Genomic DNA, 27,250 nt, shown 5'->3' on the forward strand with positions numbered 1-27,250 from the left:
TCCCTTTGTGATGCAAAGCTGTAGAATATACTTTTGTTCTCAGAAGGTTAGATTTGGCTTTTGTCTTATTGTGATGTTTCAAAAATACAAGATAAGTAAGTTGAAAGAGTGGGTAAGTCTAGGCTGCTACATTTCACTGTGCAAATCTGACACTAGGGATTAGTATTTTACAGAAGCTGTACTATGGGTAATGTACAGTGCTGCTTGGAGTCAAAGGCAGTTAACTGAGTGCAGGATGCCAAAATGGCCATTGTTTTACTATTTTTATACTTGATTATCTAGGACATAACACATCTGTGCTCATGCCAACATTCTTTCTCTTCGCAATGGAAAATGCACAAGTCAGAAATCTGTGGTTCCCAGCAATTATTAAGAGCACACAGAGTAAAAAAAAAAAAAAAAAAAAAAAAAAAAAAAGTTGGTGATTCCTTTGAGGCTTGGAGAGCCTGCAAGCTATCTCTCTGGGAAAGCTTATTCTATGCTGCCTGGGGTCACATAAGCTGCTTAGCATGAGGGGCATCACAACCTCTTGCTGTTTCTCCTGGTACTCCAGTTTTACATTACCCAGTGGAATTTTCCCCTTTCCCAATCTAGTTCTTTTGGAAAAATAATTAGATTCTGTCAGGTTCATTTGTGCAACTTACTCCAAAAAATTTGGTCTTAATCAGAAAAACTTCCCTGCCCATAAGCTCTTCTGTGTCATAGCTCTTCTAGTTGCAGAGAGGAGAAATAAGGGAAAGTACATTTCCTCACCGCCCACAACCCCTGACTTGGACCAAATTTCCAAGTGAAGAGTTTGTCAAAGTCTAAGTGACACAAAGACACATTTCGTGACCCTGTGTGGCACTCTCCTCTGAAAAGGGGGATTGTGCTGAAGAAGTAGCCGACTACCTACTACACTTAGCAGTACCCCAGAGACTTGGCCTTCAGTTGTTTAATTTCTCCTGGATCTATTTATATTGCCTTACAACCGTGATTATAGCTGAGCTTGAGTCCAGAGCAGCAAAGATGACAAGGTGATTCTACAATCTATAGAAATTGAATAAAGGTGTGTAAGAAAAGCCAATACGAAGAATTTCTCCAATTAAACTGCCTGATGCACTTTACCCAAGTGTCTCTTGTAATAATTCTATGAAAGTGTTATGAAGGTTTGCAAAGCAGTTGATATGATGGTCAGATATGACATAGCAGTGTTGTTTGCACTATATTGCAAGTGGACATGCTAGAAAAATGTAAATTTAAAAAAATCTGATGACATCTTTCTTACGCTGCAAACTGCAAATGGTTTAATATTGAGAGGGAATACTGGGAGAGCATTACATGTATTAATGTAGTTATTTCTGATAGCTAGGGCTATAATTTCAATTTTATCCCAGGTTTTGTTGGTATCAGAATGTAGTCTTACATACTTCTATCTGAACATTCTAGGATATCCAAAATTTTGTATGGGGGACTTGATACTGCCTTTTGGTTATACGTTCCCATGGAAATTTAGCTTGGGATTCCCATACAAATTCAAGGACCCAGGCATTCCTCCAGTTTCATAAGATGATGTGAAAAAAACACAGGTCTTTTCCCTTGAAACTCAGTCTTTTTTTTTTTAATTATTTCATAGTTAACTGTTCTCAAATGGCATTCAAGAAAATCTAGTATTACATATGTACTCTATTTCTGGTTGAGGTGTTTTATATCAGATCAGACATTTGCAGTTAATGAAATGTTGATTTGAACAAACTACAGCTCTGTTTAAAAAAAGTAATCAGAAATTACTTTAGTTCTTAATAAAGATCAATAAAAAGCTCAGTTTTCTTGCTTGGAAAACGAGATGATAGCACTGTATGCTATATATACTGTAGCCATTATGTTTACATTGTTACATAGTGAAAAGTGTCTAATAGCTCAGTAGGTGACCAGGACAAATATTATCATTTATTTCCACTGTTTACAGCTGGGTCAGTCTAGTGTTTACTCATGCTGATTACATCCTTAAACTAAACCTCTTATCTGTCAATTCTCCTGATTGTGTGTAACAGGCTTGCTACTACTACTTATCAGCTAAAACATAAGGGATTTGCTGAGAGAGGGGAGGAGGAATTGGTCATATTGCACAGTAATAAAAGCAAAAGCTCTAGAAGCAGACTGGGCATGTTTAAAAGCAAACCTCTTCCTCAGCTAACTGTGACCTCTCTCTCTGTCACAGACATGGCAGTTTATGTGTGTTTGTACTTAACAAACCTGAGCTCTTGCCTAGTCCTGGTATGATAGTGCGCTTCCCCTACACATCAGTAAACAAGACACACATTCCTTACTTCATAATCATGAAGGGCAGACCTGTCACCACTCTAAATGAGCCTGTCTTCCAGATGCAGACATGGCATATCTGCGTATAATTTTTTTCCATGTTTTTTTTTAAGGGTTTAAATGAGGAGGGGGAGAAACCCTTACAGATTAAAAGAGGGAAGGGAGGGGGCTTTATTATCCTTTAACTTTTTTACCTGCAAAATACCAAAGCAAATGCTGCTATGTTAAGCTTTTACTTCTTTTATATAAGGAACCACATTGCATTTTACATGCTGTAAGTGTAAATAGAGATCAAACTAGTTTTTATTCTTTTTTCTTGTTGTAATTTGTAAACTGTCACATGATGGTTTATTTCCAGTGCATGTCAGTGCTAGTAATTTTTCTAGATAGGCTTGTAGCAGAGAGCTCCTTCTAGATTCATATTCTTGCTTGTATAAGAGCTAGGTTGGTTGGCAGAGACAGGGAAGAAATCAAACCTCTGTCTCATGCAGGGTTTCTGATTATGTACTTGCTGGTCCATGTGCAGCTTGACGTCTACCAGAACAAGCAAGCAGGAAATATCAGGAGGTTGTACAGTGCAAATACACTGACATGAGGTGACCAGACAAACTGATTCACAGACTCGCCTACTTAGCTCATGCCTTCCTTATGGAAGAAAAATACTGAACTACTCTGTTAGATGCAAAATTGATTCACTCGGGTTTTAAGTTGAATTCTTACTGAGCATGTTTTAAGTTGAATTCTTACTGAGCAAAACTGAAGCTCGTCTTTAACTATGTGGCCCTTTGTTAGAGCTTATTGGCATGGCATCCATTACAACTGTGCCTTTGGTTCAGCTTTATTTAAGCACTCTTACACACGACTGAGTGGGAATCCTAGATAAATATCAGCTTGTTCTGAGCAGATTTGCTGAGGAGAGGCCAGTTAACTATCAGCTGCTAATGCCGTGTGCTTATTATGCAGTTCAAGTGCCACATCTGTAAAAATGTAGTGCCTTCCTTCCTGTCTAGTTCTGCTGTTATTTCTCTTGCACTGTGTGCTATAGCAGATTTGTGTCATAATTACAAATTTTCACTTTAATTTCACTTACAAAAAAGGAAAATATTATTTTGTTGTGTAGTTTTTCTGACAGCATTTGTTTGCTTCTATTGAAGAAATTAGATTTATCAATTATTTTTTTAATTCATAACAGTTACTTCTGTGCATGTTTTTGTTTTTTGAAAGTAAATGTTATTTTCATAGAGTTCATTTGTAATGGAAAGCTTTACTGTTTAATGTATTTGTCAATTTTAAATTATACCATCAAGCCTCTCAATAGTTTACTGATTTAGCCAATAATCAACTTCAAATGGTGATGGATGGTGGAATACTGAAATCTGTTACATCTGCATTAGCAGCATAACTAGTTTTGGTGCTGATTAAAATGTTGCATATGACAGACAGTAAGAGGAATCTCTAGGCTTTCTTTGAATTGACTGTGGAGTCTTGAAATGGCTCTAAAACTCATGGAAAGTTATTAATTTGTCTACATGCTAAGCACCTAATATCGGGTCAGAAAGGTGCATTCTTGCTCTCTTAGTTAAAATCTTTCGGAAACAGGTAGATTGTGTATTGGAAGGATTGCCTCATACATTTTTATGTAACATTTTTGAACACGTTCTCTGAACTGTTCCAGTTTGAATCTGTTTATCTGGGAAAAATAGTCCTGACATCCTCATTTAAACATGCCTTGACTTTTGCAGTAATTAATTTTAACTTCCCAAGCTAGTGGCTCTTTAAAGGGGAAGGACATGGTGAGGGAGGAGACACCCAAGTGCAGAGTAAAGATTGAATGTACTGTACTTCAAAAAACAAAATAGAGTGCTAAGACCAGTTAAGCCTGGCTCTCTAAAGAGATAGTGGGAGCTGTCAGGATGAGGGAAGTTTCATTATTTCATGGGACAATGCCTTGTAGCAATTTTAAAGGTAAAAATGTAAAGATACAGGCTTCACTAAGGCAACAGGAGAGGTGATGTTCCATGGGCCCGCTCCACTAGCATGGAGGGTTGTTGCCTGTTCTTGAGAGACTTTCTGTCTCTTTATCAACTGTCACCATAACTGAGTCAGATGCAGTTTTTTGTCTTAGGACATCAGACTAATTGTGTCACAACTCGAAGAACTGGAATCAAGGGTACTGCAAAGCCTTGGAATAGGAGGGGGAGTTTTTTTGCACTCTGGCAAGATAACTATAATAAAGCAAAATAAGTCATCTTCAAAGTATTTAAAGGTAAAATTTTCAGTGGTGGGAAAGTGATTAGAATCTTCCAGGAAATGCTCTCTGCTGCCCTGTGTTCTCAGAGTAGAAATTCCACCATTTAAAGCTAAACCTGTGTGGGAATTCAGTTGGGAAATTGTGTCATGTTGATTGAGTAACAGTTAGGATGTATGCAAATAGTGTTTCATTGTTCGTTTGCTGGAGCTGAAGGTTAAAATTTGCTTCATGAAAAGGACATATTGATCACTCTTTACATCAAGAAAGTTTTAAATTATTTTAAGTAAAAACCCTCCAAGTTGCTTTTGAAATGTTTCTATATATTATAACGAATAGGCATTTTTATAGCTATAATGTAAGAGGGATCATTAAATAAAGACTAATTTCTTGGAAGTGGAAATTAAGTTAAATGTGTACCCCAGTTTAAAGAGAAAAACGAGCAAGCAGTTAACAGGTTAACAGTGGCAGGAGTGACCAGATAATTGCTTCAGTTTCTTAAAGAAAACAACAAATAAACCACACAAAAAAGTGCCCAATAAGTATGTACATTCCCGCTATACAACCTCTTTTAGCTTTAAACAGAACTTAAAAACGGTGGTTGCTAGTGGGTTTTGTGTTTGGTTTTTGGGTTGGTTTTTTTTCCTTTTTCCTGAAATGGCAGGATTTGTCTCTGGGAGACAGCGTTATTTAATTTGCTATTTATTGGACTTCATTAGTAAAATACTTAAGTCCTGGATTGCAAAGAAACTGCTCCTTGGAGAAAGCTTAGAGAAAACTCCTGTTATAGGAAATTAAATCAACATTGTCCATTAATCATACTGCATGTCAACCCCCAGACCTCTCTTGATTGTTCTTGGTGAATGTGAGGAACCATTAGATGTGTGAGGTCCTTAAAGGTCTGAGTAAGTCAAAGGGGAAGAGTTTAAAAAAATGCCACCATTAGCACATGAAAGAGACTTCAGAGTGGACAGAAGAAAACATTTGCTGTACAGGGCTAGTTAGATTTCTTAATTTTTTTCCCTTTTTTAAAAAAAAATTATTTTCTTCCTTTGTTTAACAACAATCCAAATGTTGTGATCAAAATGTTAACTTATTTCTCCTGAGGTTTTTTTCATTAACTTTTTTGGGGTCATGTTACCACTTGTGATAGTTGTATGGGAAAGATAATAGTAGAGGCTCTTTGCAAATTCTGTGTTAGTGATAAGCAAATGCACTTCTAAAGCTAAGCTAATATGTTTTCTGGTAGCTTTCCTGCCTTGAGTAACACCTTGGTTATATATTTGCCATGAAGGCATTATTGCTAACAGAAGCATATTTCTATTTTGGGAAAAGATGCAATTGTGGAAAAGCCAATGTTTTGTTTTGTTGTGGGTTTTGGTGTTTTTTTTTTTTTCAAGCTGTCTGGAGTCACACTTTTGTGGCAAATGTAGGGAGGGTATGCGGGAAGTGGGTGAAAAAACAATCTTGTTTTGGAAGAAGCAGTTCTTGCCGTGAAACTTCTCTTCCAAACTTGTGATTTTTTGCATCTGGGAAAAAAGCTTAATAGAAATAAGTTTTGCATTAAAAAGTTTATTTCTGCATTTATACTCACTTCCACAGTGTTTTTACCATTATCATAACTGAATATTGTACCCTGACTCAAGCTGGTTATCATTACAGAATAAAGATACTTGTTACTGCACATGTCTGAAGAAGCTGGGACAAGGAAATACATTCTTGATGCTGTTTGGTAGATCAGTTGAAGACTTGAGTTTTCTGCCTCTTGTGTGCATCCAGTTGTGTGTGCTGTGGCTCTTTACAACTGACATTTGTATATACAGACAAAGGAGGAGACATAAAATATTGTATATCAACACATCTTGAAGATGTGGTCTGCATATCAGATCCCAGGGCTTTTTTTAAGGTAGTTGAACTGGAGATGTTTAGAAGCAGTGGAGTAGGACAGTGTCTTTGGGCAAGTGAGGCAGATGGGTATGTGTTGCACTACTGTGCCTTGTGTCCATTTACCCATCGATTCCCCACCTTCTCCTCTGTATATTTAAGATGCAGCGAGGGATGTGCTCACAGCTGGTTGCCTGGCTTTGTATCTGTGTGTCTATGTTTGCATGTGTATATAGAGGCTGTTGGGAGAAAAATAGGATATCTTCTGAATTCCTGATCCTCTTTGTCTAGTCCAGCACTTCTCCATCAAAAGCATACCTCTTACTGTATTAGTCCTTTGTATTAATTTTTATTTTCATTATAATTGTTAATGTTGGCCTAACCTAGCCTTTTTCTCTGTTTGTGTCTTTTGGCTGCCTTCCTACTGCTTCTTACCTGCCTTTATCTAATTTCTCATAGTTTCCCATCAGTCCTTGTTGCCTCAGTGACAGCCACTTGCTTTGGAAAACTCATAGCTGTAGCACTCCCTACCAGTTATTTGTGCTGGAAAACTTTGCTCAGAGGTGGCTTGGATGTATTAAGTCTTTGTATGTTACCCAAGCAGAGTAGACAGGTATGTGTGGGCCGTGATAGGAAGAGACCTGTCACATGCAGTGATGATCATCCCTCTCCTTCAGAAGTGACAGCCAGATCATGCTTCCAATCAACCCAGTAAAATACCTGAAGAAAAGCACCAAAGCACAGTCTAGCTGTAGGACAGAGAAGTGATTAGCATGATTCAGAGTGCAGGCACAAGTGCAGGGTACTCCAGCTGGCCCAGCACAACCTATACCTCCCTCTTTTGCTTGATCCTCCCTGTTGGAAGATCAGCCTCTGAAGGGTCCTCTTCCCTCTTCTGGAAGCCAGGCATCATCTCCCGTGTGGGACCCCAGAGCCTGTGTTGTCCCTTGTGCCAGGCAGCTAAAGCACGTTGCCTGGAGTGATGTGACAAAAACCCACTTTAGTTAGTTATTCATATTTCCACTTTTCTTTATTATTTCTGCTAATAATACATGCTGCGTTCTTCTGTAGGGAGGGTATGCGGGAAGTGGGTGAAAAAACAATCTTGTTTTGGAAGAAGCAGTTCTTGCCGTGAAACTTCTCTTCCAAACTTGTGATTTTTTGCATCTGGGAAAAAAGCTTAATAGAAATAAGTTTTGCATTAAAAAGTTTATTTCTGCATTTATACTCACTTCCACAGTGTTTTTACCATTATCATAACTGAATATTGTACCCTGACTCAAGCTGGTTATCATTACAGAATAAAGATACTTGTTACTGCACATGTCTGAAGAAGCTGGGACAAGGAAATACATTCTTGATGCTGTTTGGTAGATCAGTTGAAGACTTGAGTTTTCTGCCTCTTGTGTGCATCCAGTTGTGTGTGCTGTGGCTCTTTACAACTGACATTTGTATATACAGACAAAGGAGGAGACATAAAATATTGTATATCAACACATCTTGAAGATGTGGTCTGCATATCAGATCCCAGGGCTTTTTTTAAGGTAGTTGAACTGGAGATGTTTAGAAGCAGTGGAGTAGGACAGTGTCTTTGGGCAAGTGAGGCAGATGGGTATGTGTTGCACTACTGTGCCTTGTGTCCATTTACCCATCGATTCCCCACCTTCTCCTCTGTATATTTAAGATGCAGCGAGGGATGTGCTCACAGCTGGTTGCCTGGCTTTGTATCTGTGTGTCTATGTTTGCATGTGTATATAGAGGCTGTTGGGAGAAAAATAGGATATCTTCTGAATTCCTGATCCTCTTTGTCTAGTCCAGCACTTCTCCATCAAAAGCATACCTCTTACTGTATTAGTCCTTTGTATTAATTTTTATTTTCATTATAATTGTTAATGTTGGCCTAACCTAGCCTTTTTCTCTGTTTGTGTCTTTTGGCTGCCTTCCTACTGCTTCTTACCTGCCTTTATCTAATTTCTCATAGTTTCCCATCAGTCCTTGTTGCCTCAGTGACAGCCACTTGCTTTGGAAAACTCATAGCTGTAGCACTCCCTACCAGTTATTTGTGCTGGAAAACTTTGCTCAGAGGTGGCTTGGATGTATTAAGTCTTTGTATGTTACCCAAGCAGAGTAGACAGGTATGTGTGGGCCGTGATAGGAAGAGACCTGTCACATGCAGTGATGATCATCCCTCTCCTTCAGAAGTGACAGCCAGATCATGCTTCCAATCAACCCAGTAAAATACCTGAAGAAAAGCACCAAAGCACAGTCTAGCTGTAGGACAGAGAAGTGATTAGAATGATTCAGAGTGCAGGCACAAGTGCAGGGTACTCCAGCTGGCCCAGCACAACCTATACCTCCCTCTTTTGCTTGATCCTCCCTGTTGGAAGATCAGCCTCTGAAGGGTCCTCTTCCCTCTTCTGGAAGCCAGGCATCATCTCCCGTGTGGGACCCCAGAGCCTGTGTTGTCCCTTGTGCCAGGCAGCTAAAGCACGTTGCCTGGAGTGATGTGACAAAAACCCACTTTAGTTAGTTATTCATATTTCCACTTTTCTTTATTATTTCTGCTAATAATACATGCTGCGTTCTTCCAGCACTTTGTAACCATTCCAATGAGTTTCATAGGTGGATGAGTGTTCACTGCCCCATCTTACAAACTGGGTTACTGAAACACAAGGAAGAGAAGGGCCGTGTTCCTGGAGTTGCTCAGGTACTGATGGTTTAAACTGAGTATGATGTGATATCCCCGAAATCAGTGACAGAACTGAGCTGTAAATTTTCAGATTTCCAGCTTTGCATTCAGTCTATTAGATAACAGCTCCCCCTTGAGGGAAACTTCTTTTATAAATAAATTCATAACACAGCTATTCTAAAATTGGAAGTTTTGTGTGAGCAGGTTTGAGGCTTGTGATTTCACCAGACTGCCTAAGATGAAGCAGACCCATGGTGGCTGTGATGTGTCCTAACCAGCTGGTCTCAGCTGGGAATAATGAGGTGGTTCTGCCAGTGACTCGCTCTGTCACCTTGGGATGTCGCTTAGTTCTCAGAGTTGATCAAAGTGCAGCTTGGAGCATGATAAAGTCGCAAAAGCTGGCACTTGTGGAAGAAAGAACCCCTTTTTCCTTGTGTACCTGTTTGTGCTCATTTGTGCTGCTCCTCTCTGCGCTTGTGTTAGCGCTTGTGTGGTTGCACAGGGACAGGGTGGGAAGCTGGCCTGAATGGAAAATAACTTGGCAAATGAAGGTTGTGGCAGGAGCAAGTGGCTGCAGGGTGAGAGGAAGCAGGCTGGCTTCTTTCAGCAGCAGTGGTGGCTAATGCTGGGTTACCATGCTCATCAAGCTGCAGCCTCAACTTAGCATTTGTAAAACGGAATTAATGATGGGAAACCCTTTTAATTGTATAAAGGAAGATAGCTAGCTAAGAGTTAAGTAGCTGTGTGTTTATTTTACTTAAGTAATCAATCAGTCAGACTGCTTTCCATTTTCTAAGTGTTGTATAAACTTCATATGCAGAGGAATTACATCGAGATAATTTTGTTCTCCCTTTTTCAATCAAGATAGTAATATAGCACAGATTTAAATCTTGAATGCATTAGGAAAGACAACAAAAATAACCTTGATTATGAGTAGTCTCCTAGTCTTTTACTCTGTACCTTTCCGTTTGTTAATGCAGTGTTTGATATGTATTCAATGCTTGTCCTTCACAAAACTAATTAAAAAATACAGCAGGTGTAGCAAAAGATTTAAATTACAGCTGGTCTGTGGTCAAACATTTTGATGACAACAGCATTGGTTCCTGTGAGAAGTGATTTTGTTTGTTAAAAAAGGAAGTTAAAAGAAAAACATTTTGAAGGAAAAAATTAAGCCAGACCAAATTCCCTTGTATATAATTATGGAAAATACTTTACACACATAAAAAAGTATTATTGGAAAAAGGGACACAATGTGTGAAATTCTATTCCAGATTCTGCAAAGTTGTAATTTACTTTTCCATGTTGTTATTGCTATTCTGTGCTATTATGAGCATCCTTTAAAGTACAGTAGTATATACCTGTAGTAAGTAGTATTTACATTAAGAACATGTCATAATCCGTTTCCAAGTGGGGGAAAAAATATGCTTTTTACAAAACACCAGCAAGTGTAAAAGAAATAGTAGATGCCGTGTTATCAACCAGAAGAGCAAAAACTTTTCAGAAGTTTCAGGCTACTCTTTTTGTTTAGATGCATCTTTGTAGGGACGTTAAACAACATTTTTGTAGAAGGGTATTAGTACTCAGAACCCAGTTCAGAGCATTACTCTTGAATAAAGGATTTGAGCTCCTGTGAATATTAGGTCCAAATTCAGAATGCACATGTTAATCTCTTTACACCACCTGCAAGATCTGTCTATGGTGCTCTCAAGAACACTGTTCCAGAAATTGGTTTTAATTAAATAGTCTTCAAATAAACCATTAACATCTATTTAACTAAAAGCAACAACAACATTAAGTTGCACAGCTGCTGCTACTAATATAGTCTGAGTAATCCTTCTGGTGAATTCTCTTAGAGGAACAAAGTCCTGGCCTGGAAAGAGATGACCTCAAGATGCCATAGAAATATTGTTTTAGGTGGAATCAGTGCGGAGATGAAAAGTTAGTGTAATTTTTACAGAGAAGCAAATTCTCCTGTTCTTCTAGATGGGTATTTCTACCAAATTTAAGCTTAGTGAAGGCATTCAAGAAGGAATATAAGTGTATATTCATTGCCTGGTGGCAAGCTGACACCTACTGTGTTCTTTTAATAAACTTTTTTGTGCAAATTGCTATGCTACCACAAAACTAATTATGAATAGCTCATGCCAGTGTGGCACTGAATATTACAGCAGTGCAAATGAGAGCCAAGGACGTTGTAGAGTCCTGGATACTTTTATTATCATTACAAATGGAAATTTTCTTCAGGGCATGTTTTAGAAGTCCAGGATGTGCTGAATGAAAATGCAAAGGCTAAAAATAACACTGCTGTGCCAAACCTCTAGGGAGGTTGTTCAGCGTAATCTAAATGTAATTAAAATGAATTCCCTTGCTAAATGTCAGAGATATGCAACCAGAGAGACTGTAGAGAATGAGGCATCTAAGAAGATAGCAAGGGAGAAGTAACAGGCATGTTCATGTCTGGAGAGAGATACTGCAATGCATGTCGTGGCTGAGGAAACGGAGACCTGTGTCCTCGTGCCACCACACTTCAGGTGAAATTACCTGCTGAGCTATGGCACTTGAGATGAACTCTTTACGAGTGCTATTAGCTGCTTCCCCTGCTTCCTGGTTTATTAACCTGGGTAATTGGAATATGTTTAGCATTATATGCTGAGTTGTCCATGAATGCTTTGCATTAAAAGTAGTGCACAAAGGAAGCTTGATGCCAGCCTTTTATTTTAAGCCTTTTTAATGCATCTGGATTTAACTTCAGCAAATGAAGTATGAGAGTTGTCATAGTAGAAGCAGTAAATATGTATCAGACTAACTGGCAGCCTATGACAAATGTGTCAGTTTAGCAAATTCACTATAAAACTTGTCAGCCTTCTAGGTTAACTTGCTCCTCTACCCTGTATTCTTCAAATGAGTGCCAAATTTTGAGCTTCATTAAGCAGTGGCTTTATTTACATCTGCAAAGCATCTTGTATAATAATAGTTCAGTGCTCACACAACTGGACATGCCAGCAAACCCCTGGACACCGCCTGTAGTTGGGTATCTCTCTTGTCTAGTAGGTGCATGTCCACGGCCTGGTGTCTGGCAAATAGAAGGAAGAGCTGTGTGAGCGGGAGCATACATGGCCCTTGACACCTGCAATAACAGAATGTCCCACTCAAGTTAGGGCCCTAATTATAGATGCAGCTGGATATAGGCTATGCTGCCAATATTTGCCTTAAGAAAAATACAGTGGTGGTTTCTACTTGCATATATTTTGTTTGTTTTCCTGTCATGACTGACTTGTTTTTACATCTAGCAATTTGAATGTGTTTTAGTGCAGTTCCTTGTTGCCCTCAAGGAGGAGAGCACCAGATTGATTGTTAGATGCCTACCTGAAACTTTTGCATCTTGCAGTCATGCTTGCAACAGCACAACTCCTAAAGCTTGAGATCTGAGAAGAGTCACCAGACCACAGATGTTTTTGCAATGAAACTGTGCACCTCCTAGAAAGTCACTGTGGTGCAAGTAATGATAGATAGTGTTTTCATTCTGCCGCACAAAAGGGTCAAAATGGCATGGGGAGTCCATGACAGACCAGCAGAAAATGTTGGTTCTGAAAGAAAATTTATTTCATAGCTTCAGGGGAAAGTTTGGGCACTGCAAACAGATTGCCTTTGTCGTTGTGTAAAAATGTGTTGTTTGTAAGGTGATGCTGGATGTCGGGCAGTCAGTGCGTATGTGTGATAGAGCCTGGTATCTAAAATGATATTAACAAGCATTCTACCAGGTTTGATTTACTTTGTGTTTAGATGCATTTCTGGAAGCATTCCTCCTAGCGTGAAAGTCAGGCAAATTGTCTAAACTTCCTTCCCATGTGCAACCTAGAAATGTTGGTCTTCACTGCGGAGATCATATTTTCAATCCCTTCCATCTTTTGCCAAAGAACTTTTTATAGCACACTCTTGTTTTGAGGTGTGATTGTAGCAGCATTTTGGGAGAGAGGGGGTGTGTTGGTTTTTGGTTTTTTGTTGGTTTTTTTTTTTTTTTTGGTTTTTTTTTTTTTTTTGGTTTTTTTTTTTTTTTTGGTTTTTTTTTTTTTTTTGGTTTTTTTTTTTTTTTTGGTTTTTTTTTTTTTTTTGGTTTTTTTTTTTTTTTTGGTTTTTTTTTTTTTTTTGGTTTTTTTTTTTTTTTAGTATTTTTTTTTTCTCCCTGAACTGTAATGTTTGATTCCCTAACTGTTGTGTCAGTCCTGCATGGGTCAGTTGCTTTATGTAAGGGAACCTGTTGTACGGATTGGTACATCCTATTTGGACCACTGCGTGAATTCTCGGTGGACATATCTGTGTTAGTAACTAGGGGTAATTAAGGCTCTGCTGGCTCCTTCGGACACTCTTTCCCTCCCCCCTCGCTCTCCCTTTCTTCTTCCAGAGATGGCCTCTCTACATAATTCCATTAAAGTGATTGTGCTCCGAGGGGTGGACTGAGGGGCAGTGCTCTCATCTTTCAAAGCAGGACCAATGAGCTATGTGCTTTCCACTGGGCAGCAACAAAAGAAAAGGTCTCTCAGAAGAAAAGACTAGCACAAAAGATCAAAATTAGGTGTTTGTCCAGGCCTCTGGTATTGCTTTCAAGTTAGCTTTTGAGGGCTCACTTTGAAAACGGTGAGCCAGGCTAGTTAACATAAGGGTGTCTGCTGGTTTTAGAGTGTGTTGTTAGAATAATATTGGAAGAGAGCTTTTTGCTTGTGCGATTTAACAGTTCTCTAAAGCGCAAGAGAAACATAAGGACTGATGAAAAACATTGCAGGCCCTAAGGAAATCGGGCAAACTTAAAATCCTTGAGATTTGCTTCACTTCTTTTAAAAAGATTAAAAAGAAAAGATAGTTCTCTTGCTTCTGTAGTCTCCAAAAGGCCAAAATGCTGTATGCTGGGAATTCATCCTGCCCTGGTAGCCCTCCCCCCTCGGTTTTTGTATAAAGCTGCTATTGCTGATGGCGGGCAGTAGGAGAGGTGATGTTTTTACTGCAAGGGGGTGTGAGGTGTTGTTTGTCCTGGGGCCCTCGAAGGGGATAGCGCAAAGCTACAAAAGGGATACAGACCCTTTTCAGATTTAGACAAATAAGCGCGAGCCATCCAAAGCCGTGGAAAGCCAGACCGTTTAGCTGGATCAATTCACATATGTCATATGTTCTAGTTTCTACCAAAATAAACTTTTACAATGTTGTACAAAGAACAAATTGCTCAGTTTCTACTTCAGTTATTTGGTTTGCAAAGGAAAACATGAGTATCACAGACAGTCTTTGTTCTATCTAACTGGTTAAAGTTACCTTTAAATTGAAAAGAAACCGTGAGATGTAAAATGTCAGTGATTTGTAACCTCTCAAGCTATTCTAATCTGATATTAAAAACTAGTTATTTAAAATGTGTGATCAATTGAAATTCTAATTCCTTTAAAAATAGAAGTAATTAAACATTATTATCTGAAACTAGTAATAATGCTTAGAGATTACATACCCAGAGCCTCGGTAAGATTTTAAAAACCATAATAGAACAGGATTGCTAAACTATGTTTATTTGCTTAATCATATCTACTTGAGCAAGGTAAAAAGGCACTTTTTAGAAAAGAGAAATAAAATCCAGTACTGAAAATCTGAGAGGGAATACCTGCTTTTGAGAGGAACAGACCAGAATCTGTACCATCCTTCTACTTCCCGCCTTTATGTTACTGTTTGGCTTGATGCGTTTCTCTCCATCCCTTTCGTCTAGTATATTTGAAATGTATTTGCTTATTTTCCTAATAAGTTTCTGCTGTATTTACATTACTTTGCTTCAAAAGTACATTTTTTAAGGATAGTATTTCTCAGTGCTCTTCCTTTCCCACCCTTCCCCCTTAATAATTCCCCTGGACCTCTGTTGCTTGGAGCAGACTTTGGCTAGCCCCAGATTCGATGTCAAAGGCCATGACCCCATGTCAGAGCAGCCCATGCTGCTGGCCTCTTCTTTGAATAATTATCTGGAGTTTATTGTGTTGGAGGGACGGGCTTGGGGGCAGCGCAGTCACCCTGGCAAACCAGACCAATGAGCTATCCAGCCGGACCACTACCCAACAATGGACCTGTAGGTTACACAAAAAATCCAGCAGCACAAAAGACTAAATTAAAAATGGACATTTGGCCACAGAAGTTTTGTGCTTAGAACAACCATTTTTTCAGCCTTCTAAGTGTAGTGTGGTTTTGATACCTTTAATTGAAGGGAGAAAAGTATTATTTAAAATTTTGTGTGTAAGCTAGAATAAAGCAGAAACGTTTTTCTTATCCCCTTCCCCAGCTGTTAGAATTGCCATATTGGATGTAGCTTAAGAAGTTGTTTCTAGTTGCTGAACTTGACTCAGAACACCAAGCCACCAAACTCTTGGTTTTTTTCTCTAGAAATTCTATGCAATCCTAATTCTTTTAGAAGCAAGAACACAGCCCCCAATACTTTTATTTCTACCAACATTTTCCTTTGAAAGTGCTGAGAATGAGGGTGTTCAAAACTGGTATGAAAGTAAGTTCAGTATCCAAACTTAATGAGTCAACAGTAAATGATAGTAAAATGTCCATTTTCTTTGGGCTTCCTTATCTTTTCCTCTCTCCAAAGAGGACTTAAGAAGTCTGAAATCCAGATTGTGGAGTGCCGTCTCTTCTTATCAGGACTGAATGAAAGGCTGCTGGAGGTGGGCTCACTGTTCTGGAGGGGTGGGAAAAAAAAAAAAAAGTTCTTTCATGGTCTGACCTCGGATTCTTTCTTAATTTTATCTAGCCCTGACCTGTTGGCTCTGCTCTGGCTCCTTTCAAGGCCTTTGGAGCTTCACAAACATGCAGCAGCTGAAAGAAACAATGACAGGGCTTTTAGGGGTTGCAATATTACACTCTCTTGTAACCTTGGCTAAGTAGCCTGTAAACAGATACTTTCTATGAAGCATTAGCCAGAAAGCCAAAATTTTGGCTGTGTTGATATCGACAAACACAGCTATGTAACACTTTTGACCCAGGACCCTACATTTTGTATTCAATATAAGCTTCAGCTGAATTAACGGTTACCCAAAGTGTGTCTCGTGTGTACAGTGTGGTTGTGGAACCTGCTGTTACAGCTTTTATACTTACCTTTAGTGCTATAAATTTACCTGGAATAGAAGAATCGTATGAAGCCAAACTATCAAAATCTGAATGGGATAAATGCAGTTTTGTGTTTTGCAGAAAACTGATTTGAAGATGGTGTTAAAATGTAATCAGGACATATACATTTCTACGTATTCTTTTGAGAAGGGGGGATGAAATTATGTATGGATTAGGATTTTTCATTGGCTGTGTTGTTAGTGTCGTGCTGCTTTAAGTTTATAGGGTTTTAATGCTGTAAGAGAATGCATTGAGAATGGAATCTTTGCTCCATTGTGAATATGGAAATGATATTATTGTTCTTAGAAACGTTTCCTAAAAGTTCAATCTGTGCTATCTTGGTCATTTAAGAGTGAGGTAGTTGCATTAAAAAAGTACTTCACCAGCTGCAAAGTGATTAGAATCACATTTTTGGTTTTAGTTGTTTAACTGCTAATACAGGCATTTAATCTTTGATGCTGCTAGTTTTTCCAGCTGTGTTCCTTGGAAGTGCATGAGGACACCATCTGGCAGTAATGAGGTATAACTCTACCAGATGGAGCTAACACACATTGGTTGGAGAGATGTGCCTTCCTCTCCCCATGTCGCTTTTATCACTAGGGAAATGCCTTCAAAACAGAGGAACTTTTTTTTCACTATTTTTCCCCCAGCCTTCCTGCAAATAATGAGCTGCTCCAGCAGTCATCCCAGCAAAATCTAGGTTTTCAGTGGATATATTTCAGGGGCCAGTAAGGGTCAACAGAAGCACCATTTATTCTATTGTGGAACAATGTTTTTGTGTATTTGTCACAATGTTTTAGAGGAACTGAAGAACTAAGTTTGAGACAGTAACTTAATGGAATTCCATGGAATACACCAACATGCACTAAAATTAGTTCTGACATGAAAAGGTATCAACTCTGTAGCTGCTTTTGCCTGCCATTGTGTATACATTTACTACACAACTTAAATTTTCCTAAGCTTTGAAAATGGGCTCTGTGTGTTTAATCTATGTTTAAGTAATAAAAAGATATAATTTGAATGTATTAAAAACTTAAGTTTTGGAAAAGAAAATGGGAAAATCCAAATATGAGTATTTCTGACTGACGGCTGCTTTGCAGTAGCAACTTCTCCCCTTAGTGAAAGAGAAATGGAAGATTTATGTAGAGGCAAGGCTGATGGCAGTAGTAAAGAATACTGAGTAACTCTGAGGTGGTGCAATAAAATGTGGATGTTCCAATGAACTCTGGAGCAATAGAACTGCCAATAAATCAAGTCTCAATTCTTCATGATATTTTTGCAGTTTCTTGCAGTTTCTTGCATCCAGACCGATAAGCAGCTGTGGTTCTCCCTCCATGCTGGGAAATTAAATGACTTGTCACAAAAGCAGAGTTGGAACGTCTGTATGCACTGTAACATTTTTCTTGAAGGATCTTTTTTTACAGCAGTAACACCAGTAACTGCTATGAACTTCCTATCTGCTGAATATAATCTCTGAGATTATATCTCAGGGATGTAGTAGGACAGTAAAATGCACAAGCAAATCATTGTCATCCAAACTCTTACCAAGCTTCAGCTACTGTCATGTTTAATGTTTTTTCCAAGTTACAGTCCATGATTTTTTGGCTCATACTTGCAGTATTTGGCTTTGCCATAGTTTTCCTATAAGGTATAGAACCTATTCATCGACCTGCAAACCAAAGAGAAGGGTGTCCCATGTGTCTTGCTGCTGAAAGACCTATTAGGGTTGAATCTGCAGGTCTGACTGCAGATTTTTATGGGAGAATGAATGACAGGATACGGGATTCCAAAGGAGTGTCACCAGGAAGCAGTGACCTACCAACAAAAACTGCCATAGGAAAATGAGGCTGATCCTACATAAATTGTAAACCAGAGATTTTTGGTACAGTATCTATTATGATAATATAGAATTAATGAACATAAGGCATATTTAGCTTTTTCTTACTCTTATTTTATAGGAGTGTTATTACCAGAGGTGAAATCTGTGCCTCTTGTTGAACTGTTATTCATGTGTTTTTAATACTGACAGGTTTGGGTTATATAAAAAGGGTGTGTGAGGCAGATCCCTTGTACCCTGTGAAGCCATGCCACCTTATCACATGCCAGCCTCTTTAAAAAGACAGTCTCTGTGTACTCCAGAGGCAGTCTTGCAACAAATTTATTAATTAGCTCTGGCATGTTTATATCAACAACAAGTGTGGCCTCTTGATTTGTACAAACAGCGTAGTTTTTGTGTCCACTGGCTGATTTAAGTAATAACAACAAAAATGCCTATTATAAAGCTGTAGGTGCTGTGACACTTAATTTTTCAACAACCTATTGCCAGCAGCACTAAAAAAACCCAAACCAAAACAAACCTCATTCCGCAGAAACAAATTAAATACAAAAATTCAGCAAGTTGGCAAATAGGCTACAAAATTGTTCCTGTTCACCTTAGGTCTGGGAACAAGCCTTTGACCACTATACAAATGCTGGCAATTGCAAGAGAATTAATTGAAATGACTCAGTGTCACCAGGCTGTTTAGGGAAATTTTGAAAATGCAGAGGTGAAATCTTTATGTGAGTCTTTTTGACTGAAGCTGAATGTGTGTGTTGAGTAAAGCACCGCACCTAATTTGTTTCTGAATAGCAGTGATCTTCTGTGGGAAGATGTGTTACTCCTGGGTCTCTTATGAGCGTGACTGATGGCCTCAATATTCACTTCCCTGATTTCTGAGCCTCTCAAGCCTCCTGTTGCTGTGTAGTGTGCATGGCTGGCATACACTAAATTTGAGACTGTCAGCCCCCCAGGTGGCCATGCTATCCCCAATCTTTTATCAGTGATTTATGTGTAAACTATTCAGGATAATCTGGGCTAGTTAAAGATAAGAAAGTTTGTTTTCTCTCTAAGGATGTGTCTGACTTTGCGTGTTTGATCCAGCTGATGAACTGCTAGATCAAAGTATTTATGCCAATTTTTGTTCTGGGATTGCAATTGAGGAGTAAGTCATATAATAAACCTGTAAACGAAACTAACAATTGTTAAAAATATTCTAAACAGAAGATACTTTAGGCAAAAAAACTATTTTCCACCACTTCATAATAGTGTGCAAGTATCTGCTGGAACTGGAGGCAGATCTTTGGCTGTTTGTTATTTTGTGTTGCATATGGTGAAGCTATGACCAACATGGAACAGCATCTCAGCAGGTTCCTTGAATTGGTCTTCAGTAATGTTATACATATAACTGCAAAGCAAGTTTCATATCAATTTCTTTCACTGCTCAGTACTTTAAAATTATCTTTAAAATTATTTTATATTCTCCTTTTTAGATGATTGTAACATTTTGGCTTTTCTAGGCTGCTACATAATGCAGCCCTCCTCAGTTGCTCTTTGAATTACAGATACCAGCAGATGTTTTTTTCAACCACAGAAGCAGTAATGTGTGACAGCTTAGAAATTTTGATATCGTTTTTAGATTGAACTAGTCTTGCTACCAATTAAACCATGATGTCCTGCAGTGGAAATAACCTTGTTTTTTAGACGGTAGAGCCTAGTTGAGAGACTTTAAACACGTGGTTCTATATAAAGATAATTCTTTTTGAAACTTCTTGCATTACACAAGAGTAAGTTGAATGGTATTCAACATTGTGCTTTTTCTAAATGTAGAGCATTAAAAACACTTAGAAATAAGATAAAAAATTGTGGGTTTTGAAAGAAATTTTAAATTTTTGTGGGAGTTATATTTTTGTCTTTCTTACACATCCCATTATTCTTTCTCTCTTCCCCAATGAAGTGTTAATGAGGAATTCAGGTTTTTTTTTTTTTAAAAAAAAAGAAGCTATGAGGATAAACAGACCTCACAGGCTCCTCATTCAGCTCAGCAGGGCACTAGACCTTAGCTATTCTTCATTTCACAGTGAAGATGATCAGTTCTGGGTGACCACTTTCAAAGGGCACAAAGTTTTTGAAGGTGCTTGGCAGGATGATAAATTGTCATGTCTGTCATCCTGTGTCTTGCGGAAATGCAGCAGGGGTCTCTTCTGCAGGAACTTGTAAAGAAAAAGATAGACTGTGACACTTGGCCGGCTGGATGCCGCCTGTTTCTGTGGAATCTGTTCAAGGGTCCGCTAAATAGAACCCCAATTCAAGTTTTTTCTACAAATGGATGGGAGAATTGATAATTATTATAACAACCTCTAAAACATAATCCTAAACATGTCTTGATGGCCTCTTTTTAAAATTTTGGCTTTGTTTTTCAATATGTTAGTCATGTGCTAAATATATGTATTCATACCATATGTTAAGAAGCCTGGGAAGGTACATATTTCTGCTTTTCTGAGATGCGTGCTGTAATTCACCTTAATAAGGCACTATGACTTCTTGTTCATTGGGCTCAGTGTTTTTAAATGCACCTTCCCTCCTTCCCTTCACGTGTCCTTTTTTTTTTTTTTCAATTTTTAAAGAGATTGCAGTGATTTACATATAATATCTTACTCTCTTTCTGAATATTCAGTTTTAAAATTCCGTATTTTCTTTTATCACATGATTAAGGTTTTTCTGTGTGTTTGTGTCCATCTCCCCCTTTTCTCTGATTGTATTTTCTTGATTAGGAACAACTGATGTTGTCTGTTAAAGTGGTATTGTAAAGTGAAAAAAAGACACAACTTCAAATGATAATTTTACTCTATTTTAAAAAGACCTCATTTTTTGACATTTTGTAATTTATCTTGTCAACTTGTGACATTAAAATCTCTTTGAAAAACGGAAATGGGCTTCTCTTGCCTATTCTACCATTAGTGTTAAACACATCAAAGAAATACTTTAATCCAAATTTAAGAGCCCCTTTTCCTTTACACCAATATTTAGATTTTGGTAAAATAGTATTTTAAAAATAAACATACGTAGCAGTAGCTCATTTAAAGTTGATGTTGATAACTACAGCACAAAATGATTGTCTATTTCAAAATAATTACAAAAAGATTTTACAAAACGCATTATTATGAAATTACTATGCCATCTTTACAGAAACATCCAGTTGGAGTTGTGCAGCTTGTATTGCTGATGCAGAGGCTGCAGAGGGAGCTAACGATCCGATATAAACAAAAGTCCTGTTTGTGGTGAAAAACTGTCAGGGATTTGTGTTCCTGTTTATTTCATGAGAGGCCATGTCAAATCTCACCTAAAATGAGAAAGAGGAGAGCTTATTTTGAGAGGGATAGTATTTTAGGGCACAGAAAAAAGAAATAAACGAGATCAGCACTGTTATATTACATCTGCCTAGACCTTCTGAAAATCTTAACAGAAAGAAGTAGGTTCATGACAACAGGAGAGGAAAATGTCCTAATATCTATGTCAGCACTGGGGTGAAGTTTAGCTGAACCCAGAAGAGCTTGTATATACTAATAGCAAGTTCCACTACCTTAGAAATCATCATTGTGTGGAAGGGATTTGTAGCAAACAGCACGGCAAGGGAGCAGGCTGGAGAGAAGCAGTGTGGCCGTCCTGGTGGTTTGCTCTCCTAACTGCCGGCAGGTACCCCACAGCACCTCCACTTACTGAAAGCTCAAGGCCCCTTTCTGACTCATTCCTCTGTAGTGATTTTTCACTTGGATCTAGGCCAGCGTGTCATTAACAGAACTGAGAGAAGCAGGACACTGCAATATGGGTAACCCAAAGATATGGCCGGAGAAAGGGAAATGGAAGACCCTTCAAGCTAGTGACCCTCTAAGAATGCCAGAACCAACTTTCAAGAAAACACTTGGAAGTGGAAGTTGTGAGTCAAGGACATTATTAACAATCGCTGTTGTTTCACTATGTGTCTCCTCTGGGAACCTGGAACCAAAACATTTCCCATTTCTTTGCTGAGTCCTGTCTTTGCTTTGATTACTCTGCTTCATTACAGCCTGCTTATCCAGAAATAAATGCTGCTTTCTATGGACCTCATGCTGTTTGTTTTAACAAATCTTTATTACAGACTGAAAGCACTTTGAGTATGCTGAATAATACTATTATATCTAGCTCCGTAGCTGTGAAAGTGTGATTTATTTACAGATAGAAAGGTGATGTTGATGCGGCTCCCACTGTTTCCTGTTACAAATTTCGGTTTCAGGCTATCAGAAGCAAGACTGGGAGATAGGTGATTATTTCTAGTGCAGTCTGGGCAAAGATTCAGGGAAATTCACAAGATCTGGAAAGAAGACAGGCATGCAGCCTGTTCTTCAGACTGCTGATTGTAGCAGACAGATTTTGAACAAAACTTGCAGGAGAATTAAGTTATCTCACTATCTGTAGAAGTCTGAAAATCCTTATCTTTTTTCTTGTGTCTAATTATTCCTTTACTCTTTGTGCAGATCCTAGAAGAAAGTATCATGTAAGGCTGCTGGCATATAACAGTATGGAAGAAGGTTATCAGGCAGACCAAACAGTCAGCACTCCAGGATGTGTCTGTAAGTGTTGTAGGTGCATGAAGAATTTATTAAGAGCTGAGCTGTTTCAAGATTCCAGCAGCTCTCTGTTTTTAATCTATAAATAATCAATTAATTCAGTGTAAAACAGAGAACCAGAAAGATCATATCTGTGACAAATACGATCCCAGTCATCCTGCAACTGAGACACATCTCCTGCATTCATGAACTGCAGCTGAGGAAACAAGATAGCTACCAAGCGTGTTTTCCTCTGCTATTGGATTGTCTGCATCATCTTACCAGTGATGTATCATGTATCTTATGAGAGATTTGTCTCTCTCCCTTGTCCCTGTTTATAGTTTTGACTTTGTTTCTGGATAAACAAGTGGGACTACAGAAGCTATAAACAGGGGCAAGGGAAAGAGACAAATCTCTCATAAACTTATTGTGACATTGTTGGTTTAACAGCTTGAGCCAGATTCCTGGGTCTGAATACCAGGTAGTGCTGGGTAGGGACAGATTGGGATCTAAACCTGCGGGCTCAGGCCTGTCTCTTAAATCTTACCAGTATCTGTATGCAGTTCATTAAATAATTCATGCTCCTTTTTTGTTTTTAACAGCTGTCCGTGATCGCATGGTGCCACCGCCACCACCCCCTCACCACCTCTATGCCAAAGCTAACACTTCATCTTCTATCTACCTCCACTGGGGAAGGCCTGCCTTTACATCTGCGCAAGTCATTAACTACACCATCCGCTGCAACCCAGTGGGGCTGCAGAATGCTTCTCTGGTTCTCTACCTTCAAACGTAAGTGCAGTGCTACTAATGAGTCTTAGTTTCCTGTTTCTAGATCCTTCCCACTCAGTTTCTGCTCTTTCTGCCCTCTCTTAACTGCTTTTTACTGTAACAACTTTTATCTCCCTTAGATGATTGTGTGTTTTGCCCAGTGGCTGCTAGTTGTTTCTTGGTTTATTTAAGGCATGTTGGTAGAATAGCTTAACTCTCTACCTGTGATCCATGTGTTGGATTCCTGGACAAGCTCTTGAATTTTTAATGGTTTTTTTTAGCTGTCTAAGTTGAATTTAGTTTTAAGCTCTTCAGCCAAACAGAAGAGATTACCTATTTTATAGGTAGCTTGTCTGAGCAAAGATGGGACTTAGTTCTGATTTTAAGACTGGAAACAAGAACCCTTGACTTCTGAGGAGTTGAGCATGTTATTGTGGGAATGCCACATTCCTGACTGTGTGGCACCCTGCCAGGAAAAAGGCAAGTAGGAACTACAGCTGGCTTTTCAGAGAAGCAATGCATGAGCCACAGAATGGCAGGACAGGGAAGCAATTCTGCCTGGGCCTGGTGTGCGACTCTCTGCCCAGGTGGTACGGGAGCAGGAGACTGTGCTCCTTTGTGGCTGCTGATGCTGGGGGCCATGGTGCTGTTGAGGGAATCTGTATGTATGTAGCTCCCTCAATACTTGGGTTTACTGAAGCCTTCTAAATAAGAAAAATGCTGTCTAAAAAGATAGTTTCGATCCTAATATTGATGGTTTTCTCTTCAAAGAACACATTCCCGACTCAACAATTAGACACAGTGTAATCACCATGTAAAATTCTTAGTGTGAGATATGGAGCATAGCAATGAATGCTGCTTTTTGTGTTAGGGTGAAACTATTGTAAATATTGGTGACTTCCTTTGCAGTATAGAAGATTAAAATACTAAATGAGATTTAATAAAGCAGTGTATGTAGAGTAACACCATTTTAAACTGAGATTTAACCTCGACTTGGATATTATCACCCTGGAATTAACCCTGGTTAATATAATATAACCCTGGTATATGAAAGATTTCCCCCTGCCTTCAGAATCAAAATAAAGCAGAATGTCTACAATTGACTCTGTGATCAAATAGTGAATTGCAATATTACAGTTAATACAATCAATTTTACAGTAATAAAATACCAAATATGACTACAAGATGAATAGGGAACATTCATATTCTACAGACATCCTCTAATCATGAGGCGATGCAGGCTGTGCATTAAAGGGGAAGCTGCACATACGTGTCTGTTGGGTGAACTGAGAAGCAGATCCAGGAAAAGCTGGTGGAGCCAACAGCATGGACCTTTTCAGCTGTGGTGCTGGTTGTAGCTTAAGTGTTACTCCAGCTTGAAATGTAGTATCCTCTGGATAAATGTAGAAAAAGCTGAGTTTGGGATACCCACTTGTGACCTGGGCAATAATATTGTTGGTCTTGCTTGTGCATCAGCTGTCCTAACAACCTTGATAAAAACTTGAGCTCAAGTCAAGTGACAGCAGACAGGACATCCTCCAGAGAGCTCCAGAGTCTGTACAATTAGATTTTGAGGTAAACAGCACAGGTGGACATGTCTGGACTTGAACTGGTTTGTGTTGAACTGACAGTGAGAATCTACTCACAGTGGCTAAGAGATATCATTTGAGTTTGGGATCTTCAGGTCAACTGCTGCTAATTATTTTATTCCTTCATCTGTACAGGTCAGAGACTCACATGTTAGTTCAAGGTCTTGAGCCAAAAACCATGTATGAATTTGCAGTTCGGCTGCATGTGGACCAGCTCTCCAGTCCCTGGAGTCCAGTGGTCTACCATACTACCCTTCCAGAAGGTAAGGCACCAAGAGAGGACCTGGAAACCAAATGGCCTGAAAAATTGCTTATTAATTTTAAGCTGTCTGTAGGAGAGAGAAATACTTTCCTGAGGTACAGATATTGCTCTTTTCAGTGAGAGAGAGAAAAATGCTGTGAGGAAAATCAATGTTTTGGAACTGTGAAATTCTTTTTCGAAATCTACCTGACATCAGCAAGGATTTTTAGTAAATTGTGATATACTTAAACCACTGAATTAAAATAACTTAAATAAAAAATGTAAAATATGTATTGAAGAGGTGTCGCTGATTCATAGGTGTCATGAAAACATGTTTTAACAACCGGAAGTCTTAGACACTGTAAGAATATTGCACATCTGCTGCCTGAGCTGCTGGTTTGCTTTTCTGTCAGCTTGGTCAGTGAAAGTCAAAAACTTCAGTTTTGTGTTCTCAGCATTGCAATGTTTGGGACGTACCTGTTCACAGGGTAATGATGCAATTTTTTGTCAGTAACTGTTTCCTTCTGGAGTTGAAGGAAAAATTTGAAATTTGCTCTTACAAGAGCCAAGCTATTGACCAGATGAGAGTTAACAGGAGAGTTTCTCTTGAGGAGCAGTGAATATGTCTTTGTTTATATGTTGTTTATCTGGAATGTAGCAGTAGCCATTAGGTCTGCACATCGGTTTCTTTCTGAGCAATTTAATTGCATGTAAATTAGGTTAGCCTAATAGCATTGTGTTACTGTTCTCACAGCACCATCTGGCCCTCCAGTAGGAGTGAAGGTGACTTTGATAGAGGATGATACTGCTTTAGTTTCCTGGAAGCCACCTGATGGTCCTGAAACAGTTGTTACACGGTACACTATCCTCTATGCATCCAGGAAGTCTTGGATTGCCGGGGAATGGCAAGTGTTGCACAGAGAAGGTAAACTAAAATCATAAACCTATGAATCGGGCAAAAAAGGATGCTACTTATAAGACGCTTTGCTACTTTCAGCTCCCTTGGACTACAATAAGAAAGAAATTCATAAAAATGTTCACATAAAAGTTATAATTAGTTTAGAATTATTTCCACAGTTATGATGCAAATGTATTAAAACTTGATTAACACCCAGAAGATGAGGGAGGAGGGGCTGTATGTGTTGCTTTGGAGCTCAGTGTGTGCACGTGAACCAAAATGTCTCATAAATTCCATTATATCCATCATAGTTCTGTTGTAGCCATGATTGTGATGGGTTCATTTTGTAAATGGACTCTTTCAAATCTGAAGTCTCAGAGATGCCTTGCCCTCCTGAAATAAATTTATAAATGTGCTGTGTGGGTTTATATATTTCTTTTGATCACTGCCAACCCAGTTAGCTCTGTTTGCTTAATGAACTTGCCCTTACTCCCAGTAAATTGCTCTGCAAATTCAATTTAACTCTCTGGCTGTGTTCTACTGCTGAGCCCCAGCTAGCTAATCTAACAGTAGCTCAGGTATGGTGATATGAACTGCAGTCACATCTTTGTGATTAGATGTAAATATACTCTAAATTTTAATAGGCACTTTCCAGTATAATACTATGATTTGAAGAGCTGCATCAAGAACAGATCTCTGCTATAGCCAGAAAAAAAGGAAAAAGGCATTTACTATTTGGTTGGTATTCAAAATAGACAAAGGCAGTTCAGAATAGATAATGTTCTAATAATGTATTTAACTAGAGAGGGAAGCTCAGTGTTACAGAGTAGTCACGTGTTTGAGTAGCTTATTTAAGAGGACTGCCCAGGAAGAGTTAGGATTTTGTTGCTCTGTGTTGTTTCACAGCTGAAGGCTTAGTCGTCAGCAGAGAGTGAGGCTTTATGGTTTTTGTGGAGAAAATTCATAAAACTTAATGAGTGTGCTGGCAGTGGACAATTCATTTTGCCATCAGTGAGAGTGAACTCTTTTAGTTCAAAGAAGGTGGTTGTCCTTTGTGCTGCTCCTGACGAGGGGACGAAGGACTAACAGCCATATTGAA

At 38.7% G+C, this 27,250-nt stretch overlaps 1 protein-coding gene across 1 annotated transcript in view; it reads left to right on the plus strand.

Moving 5' to 3' along the window:
• The window catches only part of PRTG (protogenin), a 99,941-nt gene that overhangs the window by 63,481 nt on the left and 9,210 nt on the right, over positions 1–27,250 (plus strand). Inside the window, exons 16-19 of the mRNA XM_014944301.1 lie at positions 22,584–22,679; positions 23,258–23,444; positions 25,148–25,275; positions 26,008–26,178. Of these exons, the coding sequence (XP_014799787.1) occupies positions 22,584–22,679; positions 23,258–23,444; positions 25,148–25,275; positions 26,008–26,178 (582 nt within the window). The remainder of the gene's footprint in view (positions 1–22,583; positions 22,680–23,257; positions 23,445–25,147; positions 25,276–26,007; positions 26,179–27,250) is intronic.

Source organism: Calidris pugnax, unplaced genomic scaffold, assembly GCF_001431845.1.
Source record: "Calidris pugnax isolate Ruff unplaced genomic scaffold, ASM143184v1 scaffold70, whole genome shotgun sequence".
NCBI lineage: Eukaryota > Metazoa > Chordata > Aves > Charadriiformes > Scolopacidae > Calidris > Calidris pugnax.